An 18,636-nucleotide genomic window follows, 5' to 3' on the forward strand; every position below is an offset into this window, starting at 1 on the left:
TTGTTCTAGAAAGTGGTTGGCGCTGCATCCCCCAAAGAGTGAGGGTGTAAGACCTGGGGCCGCAGGTCAGACATTCCGGTCCCTGCCTCAGTTTACCCTGGTCAGGGAGGGACTAGATCTTCCCATCTTTCTTCGCTGTGTTCACCGGGTCCACAAGCATAGGCCGGGGGCCTCAGGGCCGAGGCCAGTGTCGGGTCAGGACAGTGCTGGTTGCCTCCCGGGTCACTTGGTTCCCAGGCGATGATGTCTGAGGGAGGGGACCACAGAGCCTGGCCGGCCTCCCCCACCCATTCAGCCACGGACAGCCTGGGCGCCTCCGTTTCCTCACCTGTACAATGGCATGATCGCAGCTCTGGAGATCTCAGGCACAGAGGCGTTTATCACATGCCTGGCATGTGATAAACATTCGCAGCTGCACAGTGTTACTGTTTCTTCCTAGGAAAAGGGAGGGGCCCGCACCTGTGCCCCGGCTTGGGCCCAGGGTCAGGTGGCATGGCGTGGGAGGCAGCCGCCAGGTTGTGGGGAAGCCCCAGGTCTCCCGAGCAAACCCACTTTCCAGAGAGCCGGCCTGTGCGGCGATTGTGTGTGAAGATGGACCGGTGTGAGACCCAGAAGTGTGAAAGCCCTTTGTGCACGGTTATTATTGTCTAGCCTAGGCAGGCGTTGGTCAATGTCTGTGAGCTCACCGGGTCCCTATGTTCTCCACAATGTACCCCTGTTCCCAAGTGAAGACCCCCAAGCCCTCTGCTGAGATCAGCGGGCAACTTCAGGATTCCAAGTTATGGCTCTCACGTACAAGCAGTGCACCCCCCCTGCCCCAAGGGACACATGGGGCGGGGTGGGGAGGGAGAGCCATTTGCAGTGCCACAAGACTTTATGCCACTGCTTGGCCCTTGTTGGAAATACGTTGCTGTCCCCTGTGTCCAGTTGCGTTTCCCGCCCCCCTCCCCCCTCCCCACTCCCCCCAGCCAAGGACGCCTGCGAGCAATGGACAGGAAGGACAGGATCGCAGGGTAGGTGAGAACCTGCAGACTGGCAGGAGGGAAAGAGCCGAGAGAGAAAGCAGGCAGACGCAGGAGGCAGCGGGCGGGGGTGCACCTCATCTGTCCCCAGGGCTGGCCAGGCGGCCCCCCAAATCCTCACCGTCCATGCCACTGGCCCTCACAGGACCAACTCGGAGCCAAGGGCCAGTCGCACGCTGGACTCAGTTGCCAGAGCCTGGGCAGAGGAAGAGGCGTGGGGCGGGGGGAGGGGTCTGATCCTCTGGTCACGGGGAAGAAATGAGGGGGACGCCTGGGCTGCTAGCCCTGCGGTCAGGTGAGGGAGGGCCTGGAGCTGACGGAAGACGGAGGCCTCGTATCAAAAGCCAAATATGAGCCAACTCTTGCCACAGCCATTCACTGCTTTCGGCAACACGTGCGTTTGCTAGCCGGTTACCACCGTGAGAATCCCAGCTCCGGGTAGAAAGCCGTGCAGTCAGGGCCTGATCAGGGGCCTCCAGCCGCCCTGTCTGCTTTGATTTGTGACCAACGAAGCCTTCCCGCGTGAGAGCCAGAGGCCTCGCCCCCCTCTCCCCCACCCACCCCAAGCTGGCTGGGCGCAAGATGCCTTGGAGGTGGGGAGTTTGGGCAAAAAAACAAAAACAACCTGCAGCACTGTGTGATTGAGCTCAGCGGAGCCATGTGACCACCTCTCTGGGAACAGGTGTGTCCTAGGGACAGGCTCCCCCCAGCAAGGGGAGATGCTCTTCCCAAAGGTGAGGGGAGGGCTGGGTGCCGAGGAGTCCCTCCCCTCCCCCCCCCCCCCCCGGCCTCCAGCTCAAAGTCCCAGGGATTGGCAGAAGCCGAGGCTGGTCCTGGTTTGTGCCGGGTGCAGAGCCTGCACACCCGTGTCCAGCCCTCCTGGGGCAGGGAAGGAGAGGCGGGTGGCATCTTAGGAGATAACTGGGAGAGGAACCATCCCAGGGAAACTCCCTCGCCTCTCGGAGCCCAGCCAGGTGGGCCGGCTCAGCGCGAGCTGCACGGGCTTCCCGCACAAAGGGGAAACCTTTCCATCCGCCATTCCTCCCGGTGCGCAGAGCGCAGCGCCACACTCGGTGCTGGGGAAGCGGGAGGCGAGGCCCGTGCTCAGCACGGTGCTCCCAGCCCGATGCGAGGATGCCCGGGAAGTCCAGCGGTTAGAGCCCAGCCTGGCACGGCAGGGCCCCTAGCCCCGGATCCCCAGCTCGCTCGCTCTGTGGCCTCCGCGTGCCTCCGTCCCCCTCTGTTCTGAGGGGATCGTGACGCTGGCTCTGCAGGCCTGCGTGAGCCCCGTGTGCGGGTGCAGGCGGAGCCCGCGGAACCCTCCGGCGTGGCTGCTCAGAGTGAGCGTTAGCTGATCTGGTGATGACATAATTGTTTTTCCGCCGGCACACGGGCCAGCCAGGGGAAGGAGAACTTCCAGAAGGGGAAAACTCCCTGAGAACTCAGGAAGCGAGGCGAGGGCAGGGCCTCCCGGCTGGAGGACCGGGGTATGGGAAGCGGTGGGCCGGTGTTACGGGAGTGCGCTGTGTATCGTGTGCGTATCGTACGTTACTGTGTGTGTTGAGCGTGCGTTATGTGTGTGGCGTGCGTATTGTGTGTGTATCACACACGTCGTCGTGTGCGTCCCGTGTGAATTATACACGTGTGTGTCTCGTGTGGGTCAGGACGTGTGTCGTGTGCAGGTGAACAGTTCTAGGAAGAAGCTGAGAGTGGGAAAAGGCTGGCGGGAGCATGGAGGGCCAGGGAGGAGGGGCAGAGAGTCAGCAGGCCCCGCCCCGCCCCGCCCGGCAGCCCATCAGGAACGCGGGGTTGAAGATTGTCCAGGTGGACACATGCGTCACCATGATATCAGGTGTTGGCTGGCCGGCGGAACCCGCCCACCCGCCTCCCCCCGCCACCGCCCAGGAATCCGCTCAGCCTGGCAGGGCCTCCGGCGTGGCCCAGGAAGCCAGGAAGTGAGTCTGAAGGGCGACCTGGGAAGCCTGGTGCCCCCCCCCCCCCCGGCGTGACCACCACTCGGCCGGGCCTGCCTGGCGGGGCCCGCCCCTGCCCGGTGGGATTCCGGGGGCTCAGCTTGCTTGCCCCATACCGGGCCCCCGAGTCTGGCAGCCCCCTCTGGCTTCCTCCTCTGATCCTTGCTCCCCTGGGCCTGGGAGGACCTAGCCTGGCGGATGGCCCTCCCTGTCCAGTGGGGTGGAGGCCCTCCCATCCCGGGCCTGGGCTTCAGGCATCCCTGAAAAGAGGGTGAGAAGCTCTGGGTGCTGCCCCCCACCCCCCGCAGGAAGCTGCCCTGAGCTGGCCTTGGTCCCCGGCACCCAGCCCGTATCTCCCACCAGCTCCGGACAGGGCCCGCCGAGTGCCGGATAAGTGGGCAGCGGCTGACAACGCCCGGCACCCCCCTGGAGCCTGGGTGGGTGACATTGCAACTCAGCTCCCACGCCAGCTGGACAGGAGGAAACCCTCCCGGCTGCTCGAGATACCAGGCAAGGAAGGGGTGTGGCTCCCGGGGACACTGCCCAGTCCAGGGCTCTGTCCTGCCGGGCGCTCAGGACTCCGTTCTCCACGACGGCAAACCCCCGTCCCCCGATCTTCCCTCCCGGATGACGCCGTATTCAGGGGTGCGGCTCTTCACAGTTTGGAGACAGCGTCCGCCCCCTGCTCCGTCGGCCCCCGAGGGACGGGCCTGGATCCTGGACTGGTCAGCGGCAGCACTGAGACCAGAAGCCCGGCCTGAAGCTGGGCAGCTGTGCGGATGGCACACGGGCCAGCCGTGGCCACCCAGTGTCTGAAGCCACGGCTGGACGTTCAAATGCGTTCAGGAACGGGCGGGGTCGGGCAAGGGTGCGCAGGGTGCTGCTGCTTAGGCACCGGGTTCCTTCCCGCCTTCCGGAGGCAGGCCTGCGCCTCTGGAAGTCTTTCAGATCCACTAAAAGTAGGGGCGGGTGCGGTCAGCTGACCGTGTCACCAGGCTTTGGATGAAGAAGGTCGGGGGGCTGAGATCAGCTCCGGCCACCCAGCGGGTCCCGGGCCCCCCAGAGGGCTAAGCGGCCGCTTGGTGCGGTGACGGCCACAGGCCTCTGAGGCGGCCCTGACAGGTCGCGTGGGGCGGGTAATGCTTTCCAAAGCGCAGCGTGGTCTCTGCCTCCCGCGTGCCCGGCCCGGATGCCAACAGCTCAGCCTGGGCACGGAAGCCCCGGGCCTCGCGGGGCGGGCGTCAGGCACGGCCCGGGCCCCTCGCCTCTCTTAGATGCTTTCTAATCACCACCCAGAAATGTGTGGGACTGCCCTTGCTAACCGGGAGCCCGGTGCTCTGGAACCAGAGGCTGACCCAGAACCAAGCGGTGTTTGCCCCCAGGGGGCCCCGTGGCCCCCTTGGTGGAACAGGAGCTCCCACCTGCCTGTGGGCAAAGGGGCTGGAGCGGGCCGGGCGACACCAGGTGTGCGGCCGTCACAAAGCTCAGCACATTAAAGGCTTGGCCTGGGCCGGATCAGCTGTTCCGGTCCCCCCCCCACCCCCACCACCGAAGCCCACTCCCACCTGGCACAGCTGCACGCCGTCAGCCTCCCAGTGCCTGCCCACCCCAAGGGGGGGCCCCTCGCCTAGGCGTGTAGGACGCTGCTGCCCGCACCCCCCACGCGTCCAGCAGAGGAGCCCGGCCCGGTGTCATCTCGCACAGGGCGGAGGGCAGGGGAGCCAGGCCGCGCGTCCTTGGGCAGCTGGGCCCTCTCCAGCCCCCTCTGCTGGAGGCAACGCGAGCTGGGGTCCCGGGCAGGCATGCCGCCCCGGGCACCCTTAGGGGACAGGTCCTGAGAAGACGGACTCGGGGAAGGGCTGGAAAGAGCCCCAGGAGTATCCGTGTATCGAGGAGCACGCCGAGACCCGAAGAGCACACCAGAACCTTAGTTCCGCCAAACGCAAAGGGCCCGGGAGGTTGGCGGTGCCAACCCACTGTAGAGACGAGGAGGAGGGGGGCCTAGAGCTGGGACCCCATCCCGCGCCGAGTCCGGCGAGTGGAAGGGCAGCGGTGCTCAGAGTCCGCTGCGCACTTTAGGATATGCTGTCTGAGTCCAGGGCCCAGACGGGTGGGGTCAGAGTCCTGGGGGGGGGGGGCAGAGTTCCCCAGGACGGTGGGGCGCTCTGTGGTGAGAGCCTTGCACGCTCCTCTCCCCAGAGACGCTCCCGGCAGGAGCGGGGGGGGGGAGGGGGGCTCCGGAGCCTTGGGAGGGCGGGCCCCATCCTCCTGTCCGCAGGCTCCTAGCTGTGTTCTCCCTGTCTCCCCGAGGCCTCCTGGGGGTCCGCGCTACCAGGATGCTCCCCCCCCATCTTCATTCTGCCCCTCCGTCTCATCTCTGCCTGCCCAGTCCCCATCGCGCCACATCTTATTTTATTTTTCCTTGAGCAGGAATTTCCTTTATCAGAAAGACATGCAAGTCACAAAACCTCTCTCCCCTTGCTGTTTTACCCAAGGGCGGCTCGCAGCAGGCGGCCTAGAGGTGGCTTCTTCTCCTTAGGGTGTCGGTCCCCCATCACAGTTTTTAAACCTCCTCTAAAAGCCCAGTTCAAGGCCCACGTCCCCTTGGGCCTGCCCCCTCCCTCCTGGTGACCCTGTGGAGGGGAGGCTGCGAGCTGGCAGAGTGGGGTAGGAAGCGTGGCTGGTAGCCCTCCCTGGAGAAGGGAAGGCCAGATGAGATGGCGGCAGGGGCCCTCGCCGGGAGGCCCTGCTGCGTGGGCACTGGAGATAACCGGGAGAGCCATCTTCCCACGGGGTGAGTCACAGGCCCCGTGGAAGGCACCGGCTCCTTCCTTCCCCCGGCTGCGGGGTTACCTGCTTCCGGCTGAGCGGTGAGGTCAGATGCCGGAGGTGGGGTGGCGGGAGCCAGGCCCGGGGGCGGGCGGAGGGGGGCGGGGGCGCCGAGGGCCGGCAGACACACCTGCCCGTGGGGGCAGCGCCCGGCCTGTCCCCGGGCCTGTCGGGGCCCCACGAGCAGCTGCCGCCGGGAGGAGAGGGCCGCGCGCTCACCCTCGGCCCGGCCGGCCCGACCCCGCGCTGCTCGCCGGTGAGTCATTCAGTCCTGGAGCCCTGGGGTGTAAAGTGGGGAGCAAAATCACAGACTTGCTGTGAGCAGTCAACGAAATGAGAACCAGAAAGGTGTAGCAAATGGAAAAACACTGCCCGGCTTCATCAGCGACCGCTCTGCAGGGAGGGAAGGTCATGAGGTTGTTTCCCTTCCAGTGCCCGCCAGCAAGTGCAGGGCCCGCCGCTGGCCTCCCTGCACCTCAGTTTCCCCTCGTAGGGAGTGGGCCTGCCTGCCTCCGGGGGCTTGGGGAGGGGTCCGCGCTGACCGGTTCTCATCCTCCCTGCAGGACTGGCACCGCCGGCCCTCCCCCAAGGGGAAGGCGCCCGACCCCCCGCTTCCCGCCCGTGCCCGGTCTGAGCGCACCTTCGGGACGGAGGGATCTTGGCAGAGGCGGCCCCCGGAGATTCCTGCTGCCGCTTGTCTGTGCCTGTCTTCCGTGAAGCAGGCCCCCCCAGAGGAGTCCAGGGCGGACCGCGGACCCTGAGCGCCGGGCGGATCCGGTTGGAGGGAGCCCTCCCCGGGGCCAACTCCACGGCCTCCCTCGCCGTCAGCCCCCAAGGCCCCCCCTCCAGGGCTGGGCCCGAGCCCAGTGATGCCCTGAGGAGCCCCCGCCCCAGCTGGATGAGGCCCTTCCCGGAGTGGGAGCCAGCCTTTCCACCCAGCCAGCCTTCCTCACCGGCTCCCGCGTCTGACCGCGGGGCGGACGCTGGGATGTCTGCGCCCCAGATTCAAATCGAAGGCGCGGGGGGCGAGGAGGGGCCGGCGGGCCCCCCGGATGACCACCTCCGGAGCCTGAAGGCCCTCACCGAGAAGCTGAGGCTGGAGACCCGCAGGCCCTCCTACCTGGAGTGGCAGGCGAGGCTGGGAGAGCAGACGTGGCCCTTCCCGAGGCCCGCCGCCGAGCAGGAGGCCGAAGAGGGAGACGGCGGGCACAGGGAGCCCTTGCGGCCCCCGGGGGAGCCCGGGGAGCACCCCCCACCTGCCCGCGGCGCCGGCGGGGGCGACGGGGCGCCACCGTCCGCTGGCAAGCTGGAAGACTTCCAAAACATCGACGAGGCGATAACCTGGCTCAGGAAGGAACTGGTGAGTGTCCCCCCCCTCCCCCGCACCAGGAGCCCCCCGGAAAGGGGAAGAGAGGATGCCGAGTTCGCTCTGCCTTCCTCTGTGGGTCTCCCCCACCCCCACCCACCCCAGCCCTGTGAGAGCGTTCATTTCATCTTCTCGCCTTCAGCCACGTCCCCAACTTACGACGTGTCCTGTTAGACAAAGGACAGACCTCGTTTCTCTGTGGTTACACGGGACCTGGTGGATCAGCCCCTAATCACAGACATGCCCTCCTCCCTACCCCCCACTAGACAGCAACCATCAGCATCTAGCACCCCGTGCTGGGGTTTGCCCGCTCCCGGAAGCCCCCTCCCCTGCCTTGTGCCCCAGCTGTCTTGCTGTGCCCGGGGCATTGACCTCAAGCTGGGTACTGGGGAGCAACTGCAGGAGGACTTCCTGGGGGGGGGGTGGGTTGTAGCTGTACGAGGGGCTGCGGTCAGGGTGGAGAGCCAGCCTGGAAAGTACTGAGCCCATCATTGCAGGCTTCCCGGGGACGCATGACTGGTCCTGCCTGAGCTAAGGCCTCAGCCAGGAGGCCGAGCCCGCCCAGAAGCCGGGGCAGGGCCGGGCGAGTATACGCAAAGGGAGGGACGCGTGAGCTGCACCGCAGCGGCCCTGCCCTTTTCCTGACCACCGGCACGGCAGATCCCGTGCCACCGCAGAGCCGCGAACCGCAGCCTGGGGAAACAGAGTGTAGGGGCACAGCCTGGGTGCCTTGTGCTGCCTTCTTCCCAGGGGAAAATCGCTGGTCCTCCAGCGTGGTGGCTTCTCAGCGGAGCCAAGCGTGCGCTTAAGCCTTTGCGAGTCCCATCCCCTGAGGCCCAGGTAACGCCTGCTCGGCAGGCTTTCCGGCCGTGGAAGCAGCGAGGGGCCTGCCTTCCAGCGCTGGTAGTCATCTCAGGACGACAAGGAAGGCAAAACACTACTGGCTTGTCTAGCAAAATTCTGGGGGCACAAATCCCTCCGGGAGCCCGGAATTCCGCCTGCAGCGAGCGCAGTGGGTTGTGGGTAGGAGGGAATGATGCTGGAAGAGTGTGCAGGCATCTGATTAGCTGGAAACCTTTCGGGCTGGAGGCTGAGAGTGCTTGTCAGAACACACGTCCCGTAATGCGTGTGATCAGTAACGGGGGGGGGGGCGGTGTGCAAGGCTGTTGGCGTGTGTGGAAGGCCATCACGCGTGGATTCTGATCTGTAGCTATCACCTGTGGATTCTTGCTCGTGGGGTTGTGTGAGAGACAGAGAAATGGACATTCGGACCTTAAACACTGCTCTTCACACTCCGAGGCTGAGCCGCTCTGATCTGTTTTCATAAGGAGGAAGAGAAAATGTTCCCATTAACCACCAGGGATACAGTTTGTCGGTTTCAGGTTCCTTTGAGATTTTGTTGCTTCTGGGAACAGAGCTATTTACTTTCCAAACAAGTTCCCATTCCTCATGGACCCCCCTCTCGGGCAGGAAGCGGGGCGCACACTGGTCGTCCCCAGGCTGTCCACGCCCCGAATCTGTGAATTCACACACGCACCCAGACAGCCGTGGTGGCCCAAGTCCACGGGCCACGGGCAGAGAGAAACGAGGTCGAATGAGGACCCGTTCTCTTTGGTTCTTACCACAGTCCTGTGGGCTTACTGTGACTGTCTCCACTCTACAGAGGAGTAAACTGAGGCTCCTAGAAGTCACGTGACCCCCCTGGGATGGATGATAGGACTGGAAAGTGGCAGAGTCAAGACTCTAATGCAGGCTTCACCTTTGGGAAGCTGAGACCCAGTCGCAGAAGGTCCGGCTTCGCGGGGGGGGGGGGCTGAGAGAGCTGTGACCCACAAACTCTATCCTATAGACTCTCCCACCCCCAAGTCCCGTGTCACAAGGAAGATTCTAGATCCAGGGGTCTGGGGTGAGGCTCCCGATGAGGGATTTCCACCAGGCTCTCAGGTGATGCTCTCTGTCTCTGGAGGGGAAGAGAACCGAAGGAGGCACCGATGGGGCCGAGCCACCAAGCAGGGGCCTCCGAGGGCAGAGCCAGAGGCCCCCCCAGGCTTGAGCTCCAGGTCCTGTCCCTGCCGACACGGGCTCACACCGTCAGCGCTGAGACGGTGACGTGGCCTCAGGGAAGGAATCCGGGTGATCCCAAAGCACACGGTTCAGGGACCACAGCCCCACCCCCCCACCAAAGGTCTCCCCAAAGCGGGCGGGCGGGCAGGACAGGGACAGTGGTGGCACACACATCTACCTGGGACAGAAATGAAGCACCAACTCGCCAGGCAGAAGCATGGTCTCCTGTTCTTAGGTCTCAGTCAAAACAAGGAAGTAGACTGGAATGATAATTCAGTGCGTGGTGGGTGGGGGGGTTCCCTAGGCAAAACCGAACTCCCAGCCCAACGGAAGTCCAGGTCCCAGCAAGGGGCGGGCCCCCACCTGTCCCCGACCGACTGGCGGCTCCCGGGAGCGACTAGTCCAGGCAGAGACAGCTGTCGGCTTTGCCCTGCTTGGGGGGGAGGGGCCGGGCCTGGAGGCCTCGTGGGCCCCTCTTGCGTGCGGCAGCCTCATCTCCACAGGGTTCCAAAGCGGGGGAAGAGGCTGGCGGCCCCTCCTGCCCCCCCGCGCCCCCCGCCGTCTCCACTACGCAAAGGGCAGTCTCTCCTGACACCCTGGCACCTGCCAGTAGCCGATGCCCTGGAGTGGAGGGAAGTGGAGTCGCCCCCACCTCGTGTCCAGTTGGGGCCAGACTTCGGCTTCAGAGCTGGGGCCGCCCAGCCGGCTGGCGCAGAGGGGGGCGGCAGCCTCGGACTCCTCCAGGCTAAGGTCAGACTTGTTGTCCCCAGACACCCACTCAGGGCCTGGTGAGGTGGCCATTGTGCCCGGCTGCTGGTGCGGGCTGTCCGGGTTACCAGAAGGTCACAGCCCCCCGCGTCCCTCCTCTGAGCCACCTTGGAACGTGGCCACGTGGCCAAGTGGCCGGAAGGAGGAGGCGGACGGGGCAGGACGTAGAGTGTGGGTGCCTGCTACCACCCTCCGGCTGAGCTTGGGACACAGAGCGTCTCCCCAGGAGTCCTGGGGGCTCCCTTCTCTCCCACCTCTGCAGTGGGGTGCAGAACCCCCCATGCCAACCCAGGAGGTGAAGAGCAGGGACAAGAATGGCTTCGGCTTGGCCTGGGGGGGGGGGTCAAGTCAAAGATAAAACACCCCAGCTTCCCCTGGCCTATTCCTGACACCCCAGCTCCCCTCCCTCTCCCTGCCCCCTCCCCCTCTCTCTTCCCGACACCCCAGCTCCCCCTGCCTCTTCCTGACTCCCCAGCTCCCCTCCCCCTTTCTGCCCCCTCCCTCTCCCTGCCCCCTCCCCCCTCCCCTGCCCCCTCCCCCCTCTCTCCTGCCCCCTCCCCCTCTCTCTTCCTAACACCCCAGCCCCCCCGCCTCTTCCTGACTCCCCAGCTCCCCTCCCCCTTTCTGCCCCCTCCCCCTCCCTCTCCCTGCCCCCCTTTCCCTCCCTCCCCTGCCCCCTCCCCCTCTCTCTTCCTGACACCCCAGCTCCCCCTGCCTCTTCCCGACTCCCCAGCTCCCCTCCCCCTTTCTGCCCCCTCCCCCCCTGCCCCCTCCCCCTCTCTCTTCCTGACACCCCAGGCCCCCCTGCCTCTTCTTGGCGAGAGCCCCTGGGTGCCAGCCACAGACATATGTTTAGTGTTTGACCCCTGCCTACAGAGCCTTCCAGAAGCTGTATATGCTTGTGGGGAGAGGGGCCACCAGGCGGGCCTACGTGCCGGGGACCGGGGTCTGCTGGGCCCCGTGAGCCCGACGTGGTGCCAGCCCGGCGGAGACGGCTCCTGGCAGAGCCTCTCCGGGAGCTTCCCGGGGCCAGGCTGCCCGCCTGGCGGTGCACGGCGTCGGCAGGTCTAGGCACAGCTCTCCGAGGCCCGGACTGGCCTGCCAGCCCGCCGAAGGGCGCGTCAGGCGAGGGTCACCTTTACCCACGGGGCGGGCGCGGCCCGGGCAGCCCCTCCCGGCTGGCAGCTCCCGGGGCCCAGAGCTCTCCCGCCCGGGAAGGCCCAGGCTTTGCTCGCCCCCGTGATGGAGAAGACGAGGGCCCCGCGGGGCTGGAGGCCTGGCAGACAGGCTAGGCGACCAGCCCACCGCGGGGGGCAAGGAGGAAGGCAACCAGGCTGGGGACCCCGGGACCCACCTGCCTGGCTCGGTGTCTCCTCCTCGTGTTCTAGACGCACGGCCGGTTCAAGCCAACGTGCATGCGCTGTCTGTCAAACCCTCCCGGTTTCAGAACCGGCTGCTTCGGGCCGCAGTGTGGACCAGTGGGAGAGAACGCCTAATTATCACGTCCGAGCCTGGCTTCAGTGCCCAGAAGCATGGCATTTCATTTCTGGTCTTATTTGTTCTGCTTTTCTGTAGTTTCTGGTATTTCTACAATAAAGCGGTATTTCTTATAATCAGAGAGAGAAACATTATGAAACAATACATAACCTTTGTCTTGCTGGCATAATTAGGACGCAGCCCTGGCTCTGTAGTCTATAGCTAAGCACAGCACAAGATCTCCCGGAATAAGACACAGAAAACCAGGCCTCCGGTTCCCAGAGGTGATCCCTCGGCGTGGGAGGGGGCCAGATGGGGCCAGGTAGCCCAAGCGGCCCCCATGACCAGGCCCAGCCCACAGTTCCCTGCAGGCTCCCAGAGGAGGCAAGGAGAGGCCAGAGGGGAGTAGCTCAGCAGAACCGGCTAGAGGCCACCCGCGCCCCACAGGTAGACGGGGGGGGGGGGGGCGGGGGGGTCTTTCCTGCCAACCCCATCTCGGCAGTGCTGCCCATAGCCCCCGAGTGCTGGTGTAAGGTGACATGGGGGTGAGCTGAGATCCAAGGGGGCAGGGTCTCCCCCCTGAGGAGGGACCCACAAGCAGAGAGGAGGGCCCAGGGCACCTGGTGAAAGGGCAACTCCTCCGGCTCTCGGTTCGGGCTGTGAGTCTGGCGGCATCGGAGTGTGAACCGGAACGCACGGAGGACTCTTACCCCACCGGCCCGGGCGCTGGCCAGGCTGCGGAGGAGGAGGCAGGCATGAAATGCGTAATTGGATTTGATTTCAAGTCCTACCACATCCTAATGATGTTGGCCAGAGGAAAAATAATGCGCCTAATCCTCTTTGGTTTTTATCACCATGACATGGAGATGGTAAAGTCCTTCCAGCAGGGTGATGGGAAGGGAACATGGAGACACGGCGTTCCTGGACACCTGCCTGGCTCCTCTGGCCACAGTGTCTGCCTGGGGCCGGGCACATTTGCACGCGCGTGTCACAGTGCTGAGCTCAAGTCTAGTGCTACCACGCCTGCGCTTCAAGCCACGGCGCCACTTCCAGTTTCGCTGCAAGTTAATTGAAAGTAAGAGTCTCAAGGACGTTCTTGCCTGGTCTGGCTTTGAACCATGATCCTCAGATCTCAGTTTCCTGAGCAGCTAGGATGACAGACATGAGCCACCAGCACCTGGCTAATCTTTACTTCTACGGGCTCAGCTTGTGTGAGCACGTGTAGGTGCCTCTTGTTCTGTGTCTGGCTTATCTCACTTAGTACAATGCACTCATACTCGGTCCACATGGCCACCAAATCAGGATTTCTCCTTTTCGTGGCTCAATAATATTCCACGGAGTGTCCATACTACATTTTTCATCTATTTATCCATCGATGCATTTCTCCGTTGACCCCACAGCTTGACTATCGTGAATAGTGAAGTCCTATGCACAGGAGTACGGCTATTCCTTTGATACACTGGTTTTAGTTCATTTCTTTTAGGGGCCTGCTGGTTCAAAGGGCAGTTCTATTTTCAGTTGTTCTCCACCGTGCCTGCACTAGCCCACACTTCCACCAGCAGTCTGTGAGCTCTCGTTTGTCCACATTGTCCCGGCATTGCTGCCCAGGTGAGGGTGGGGCTGTTCCGCACTCTCCTGGTGTCGGTGACAGGGAACATCCTCTCAGGTTCTGGCTGGCCGTGTGTACTTCCTCTCTTGAGCAGTGTGGCTTCCAGCCCTCACCACGCCCGCAGTGGCCCACCCCCTCTGCCCCCCGGCGGGTGGAACTCCTCCGTGCACCCCACCCTGGGCACCCCAGGAGCAGTCTGAAGCAGTGGCGGGGGGGGGGCCTGTCTCCCCCTCCTGCCAGGGGCTCACACTGGCCCGTAGATGCTCACCTCAGCGGCAGCTGTGCTGGGGCGGGAAGCCGGGCCCTGGGGCGACCCCAGCTCCTCATCTTCCCAAGACCAGCCTTGCGCGGCGCAGGTGGTCTTCTGGCCTTCTGGTCTTCTAGAACCTTCTAAGTTGGAATCATCCGAGGCCGTACCGTTTCAGCAGTGCCTTTGCTGTTCAGGTCATCTGACGCTGGCTGTGGGAAGACCTCCTGCTCCCTGCCAGGCCCGGGCCTCTGGTCTGTCCCCCCTTCCCGGGGAGGCAACTCTCGGAGCCCAGCAAGAGGGCCCCCCGGCTAGATCCTTCTTGTACCCCCACCCAGCCCAGGGGACAGAGCCAACACAGCCCAGACCCTCAGGGAGGAATCTCCGTGGCTCCTGCTCCCCATCCCAGAAGAATTCACACACACACACACACACACACACACACACACACACACACACGTCACAGTGGCTCTTGCTCACAGGCCAGACAGATTCACTCACTGCTGTTCCATCCTGGCTTCTACACCGAGATCCTGACACAATACAGACTAGAACAATAAGGCACACCTTCACGTGAAACTCAACACTGAGACGGGTTACAAAGACTACAGCCGTCAAGAACCGGGCCTTACAGCCCACGGTGAATGTGTGGAAATGCAGCTCTACTTCACACACACTAGGAAAAAGGAGGAAATGCCCCAGATCTCGTACCCAGTCTCCTGCGGTATCCACCGGAAACTTGCTTGGACTCTTAGCTATGACAGTACGGGTTCAACCCAGAAGGAAGTGAATGAAATGCCCTTCGCCTTGGGGCTCTATCTTGACCCACCTGTGCGTGACATCTGGACCCTTCCCCCGGCCCCTGGAGGACCCTTCGCTGGTGTCTGTCTCTGTGAATCTGACCATGCTAGCTAGTTTGCACCTGTGGTATCACCAAGTATTTTTCTTCCTGTGGCTGGCTCCTGTCACTTAGAATAATGTCCTCCAGGCTCACACGCCTGTGCTATGTGCTCGTCTCTTTGTGAAGGCTGAATGTAGTGTCCGAGGATTGATGTCCTGGTATAGGGAGATTGATGTCCCAGTGTAGGAAGAAGATTGATGTCCCGGTGTAGGAAGAAGATTGATGTCCCAGTGTCGTATGGACCGAATTCCGGTTTGTGTGTTCACTCAGTTGTCTCTGAGCCATTGTGAGGGGCATAGTTGTGAGTGGCGGAAGCGAGAATCTGCTGGAGTCTTTGCCTTGCCTTGTTTTGGGTCTCCATCTCAGGATGATCTTGCTGGTGGTGATGAATTTTGCTTCCTTTATTGGGGACACTGCCCCGCCCCCTTGCTGTTTTCCAGAGGGTTCTGCAGCCTTCACTTGCTAGTTCCTCCCAACCTTCAGTTCCCAGTCCAGGGAGACAGGACCCGGCTTCTCCTCTCTGTCCGGGACCTCGCTCGCTTGGGAGCTTGCTGGTCTCCGTGTCTCTTCAGAGGCCGCCCTCCCTCCCTCCCTCCCTCCCTCCTTCCCGCAGCCCCCTCTGCCTCCTTACCTGGCCACGTGGGCTCCTGGGCTCGGAAGTCGGGAAATCTCTCCTCCTCCCCCAGAGCCCGTAATGATGGGGTTTTGTTCTGTAAGAATCGCCTCGGGGCGCCTACCTGAAGAAACAGGCCAGCTCTCCAGAGATGATGTTAGCTCCCGCGAAGAAACCTGCATGGATTTGCTCCGCGTTCCTCTACCCCAGCGGGGAACCCCCTCTCTCCGTGGTGCACCCACATCCTCCCACCCGGGACACCTTTCCCATCCCTGTCCTGATAACCCGAGGGCTGGAACAAGCAGCCCCACCCCTGAGCCCGGGGCCTCTGTGGGACAACAGCTGCCCCCCCCCCCCCGAGGAAGGGGGCCAAGGACATGTCTTCCTCGGGGTGTTGGCCAGGGGACAGCATGAAACCCAGACCTGAAAGCTGATGGAATCTAGGGCTGGGCACCCCGACTCTTTAGGGCGGGCTTGAGCCTGGGAGGTCCTGGCAGGACAGAGACGGATACCAGCAAGCTGACGCCCTGTCTCCTTCCCGCCCCCCGGGGCTCACGGCCTTCGCCAGCTATCTGCCGCCAGACTGTTTCTCTCCATGGGGAGGGGGGGGTCCCAGGCTGAGGAGCCTCCTGCGGGGGCCACACGGGGCTCCCCTGCCACCGCTCCAGGCTGGTTGGTCCCGAGCAGCCCCTGGACCGCAGGGAGCGTGTGTGCTGTCCACGGCGGAGCCTGAGAGGAGCTGAACCCCGGAATGCTTCCCACCGGCCGCTCACGGTGTCCCGGAGCCCGAGGGGAAGAAGCCTGCCTTCATTCCCACAGCGGCAGGGAGAGCCCCCCCAAACAGCAGGCGGACCACATAGCGGAGCATGAGCGTGCGCAGGCACGCGCGTGTGCACACACACACACACTCAGAGGCAGTGGGGAGGAGGGACCCGCAGGGCCTCGCGCTGGGCAGCAGGCCCGGCGAGGCCCGGGTTCCGCGCGCGCCCCGCAGAGCAGCTCAGCTACGCTGTGGACACCGCGTGTGCCCACGGGCTGACTGGCGCGCAGGCGGCCTGGCCGGTGCCCCACGCTACCGTGTGGACGGGCCTCGGAGGCCCCGCCCCGGGGAGGCCCTGTCCTTGCCACCCGGGAACCAGGCTCCCGCGTGGGCTGTGGCCCGCCCCTTCCGGGGTGCTCCCGCTCCACCCGGGCCGATCGCTAGACGAGGGGAAGGAGCCGCAGGTGCCCGGAGGCCAGCGCAGACCTGCACCTCTTCCGGAGGAGGATCGGGATCCACCGCGTGGCCTTCGCGCGGCTGGCTTCTCGCCTCCCTGAGCTGGGGGCCCCCGTGTTTCCAGGACCACAGTCTGCGTGTGTCCCCTGACGTCAGTGGGGGCCCCTGTGGAGGGGCCACTGCTTGTGATGCCCCCCCACCCCGGGGTGGAGCTGTGACCCCCCCCACCCCGGGGCGGAGCTGTGACCCCCTCCCTACCGCGGGGTGGAGCTGTGAACCCCCCACCCCGGGGCGGAGCTGTGACCCCCTCCCTACCGCAGGGTGGAGCTGTGACCCCCCCACCCCGGGGTGGAGCTGTGACCCCCCCCCCGGGGCGGAGCTGTGACCCCCCCACCCCAGGGTGGAGCTGTGACCCCCCCACCCCGGGGCGGAGCTGTGACCCCCCCCCCCCGGGGCGGAGCTGTGACCCCTCCTGCGCTCTGCTCCTCCCTCGCAGGCGGAGATGCGGCTGCAGGACCAGCAGCTGGCCCGGCAGCTCATGCGCCTGCGCGGAGACATCAACCAGCTGAAGATCGAGCAGACGTGCGGGCAGCACCGCAGGATGCTCAACGCCGCCACCTACGAGCTGGAGGAGCGGGACGAGCTGGCCGACCTCTTCTGCGACTCCCCGCTCGCCTCCTCCTTCAGCCTCTCCACGCCCCTCAAGCTCATCGGGGTCACCAAGATGAACATCAACTCCCGGAGGTTCTCCCTCTGCTGAGCGGTCCTGGAGGGGCGGAGGGCGGGGGGGGGGGAAGCTGAGAGCCCCCCCCCCCGAGGGAGGGCTGACCCCAAGGCCTGGGAAGACGGGCCCAGGGGGCCCAGCCTGTGTTCAATACCCAAAAAGTGTGCGGAAACTACCTGAGACTTGGGGTTCCCACAGGATCCCGCAGGCCTCCCCTTGGTGACCCCCACACCCACATCCCGGAACCTCTGGTGCTATGAACTGGAACCCCCAAAGAGCCCTCCCCCACGGCTTTCTATTCTTGCAGGTGCCCCCCCCCTCCGGGGACCTGGGGAGAGGAGGCGTGTTCCACGTGCCACCTCCCGCACTGCCACCACCCTCCAAGTTCCAGGGTGACCCCCCCCACGGGTGACTTGGCAATCATAACAGCGGACACCCCCCCCCAGGACAGGAAAACAAAGGGAAGAGCAGGGTGGGCCCCGGCCGGGCCCCCGCGACTCTGGGGGAAAGCCGGGCCACTGTCAGACTTTCCACCGTGGCACTCCAAAGCTGTGTAGACAGCCTCCAACACCTGCCGGGCTGTGTAGACAGCCTCCAACACCTGCCGGGCTGTGTAGACAGCCTCCAACACCTGCCGGGCTGTGCTGGGTGCACCCGGACATTGTCCCGGCTCGCCGGTGCCACGGTGCCTCCCCTGGCCACAGACTCCAGCCACAACCAACACACAGCCTCTCCCGGCACCCTCACCCCCGGGGAAGCACCGGCGAGGGGGCTGCCGGGATGGAAGAAGGGGGGTGGAACACTGGTGTCCCATCCTGGCTTCTCTGGGGTGAGGCAGGCAGGCCTCCTGGGGGGATCCGATGGGTGCATCCACATCACTTTATCTCCCTCCAAGGAGACCCCCCCTGGGGTCCCCGGAAGTCCCTCCCGAGCCTCCAGACCGTGCCCGGCCTACACAACTCATTGTAGTTACCAATGCGCTGCGTGCCCCTTGGTGTCTGCCTGCCTCTCGCCAGATGCTGAGGCCAGTTGGGTAGGTCGAGGCAGTTCTGGACCCGAGGCGGGCTTCCTCACAGCCGATGGCGGCTCGCAGCTGTAGCGCAGCGGGCCAGGGCCGTAACCTGCTCTGATATACTTGTTGTGTGATATTGCCTGGGCGCCGCAAGTGTCGCCCCCAAGGGGCATCTCGTGGAGCCCTCCGTCAGTCTCGGGATGCCCGGGAGAGGAGGTGCTGCCCCTTGGGTCACACAGCTGTGTAATGGCCATAGCATACTGAGATGGGAACTCGTTGTGAACGACGCCTAGACAGATCACAATGAACCCGAACCCCAAAGACCGTCCTCATGCTTTGCCAAACCCACAGTTGCCAACCTTCCTCCTCTCCTCCCCACTCAGCCCCTGCGGGGCCCTCCCTCCCCCCACCCCCCTTTGCCATCCAGAGTGTCTGGGAGGCAGGAGCGTCATGGTGGACAGAGAGAGACGCTCGGGTGTGACGCTCTCATCGCCCTCGCGCAGTCCGGGTCGGCTGGCCGCGTCTCTCCCCCCACGTCACCTCCGTGGGTCGTGTCCGTGCGTGCCACAGTCCACGAGGGCTTGGTGGGAGGCTGAGGGTAGGAAGATGCAAGTGGCTAGAGGGAATGGGGAATGGGGATTTCCACGCTCGAGGGCTGGTGCTTTCTGCGAGGAAGGTGGAACCACGTGGCCAGGATTTGTGGCCCCACAGTCTGAGGTCACGCCCTCCAGGTCTGGCCTCAGAGGTCAGCCCTCCACAACACTGCCATTCCCAGGGTCTGCCCTGTCCTGTCCTCCGCGGGCAGGCCTGGAGCCG

The 18,636-nt window shown here is 64.4% G+C and overlaps 1 protein-coding gene across 1 annotated transcript; it reads left to right on the forward strand.

The window, feature by feature from the left end:
- Positions 1–6,793: 6,793 nt before the first annotated feature.
- On the forward strand, positions 6,794–16,844 carry Fam167a (family with sequence similarity 167 member A). Its single transcript, XM_048330888.1, has 2 exons — positions 6,794–7,184; positions 16,581–16,844. Exons 1-2 carry the CDS (start codon positions 6,813–6,815, stop codon positions 16,842–16,844), a joined length of 636 nt encoding a protein of 211 aa, XP_048186845.1. The 5' UTR covers positions 6,794–6,812.
- Positions 16,845–18,636: the final 1,792 nt, after the last annotated feature.

Source organism: Perognathus longimembris, chromosome 21 (assembly GCF_023159225.1).
Source record: "Perognathus longimembris pacificus isolate PPM17 chromosome 21, ASM2315922v1, whole genome shotgun sequence".
NCBI classification, from domain to species: Eukaryota; Metazoa; Chordata; class Mammalia; order Rodentia; family Heteromyidae; genus Perognathus; species Perognathus longimembris.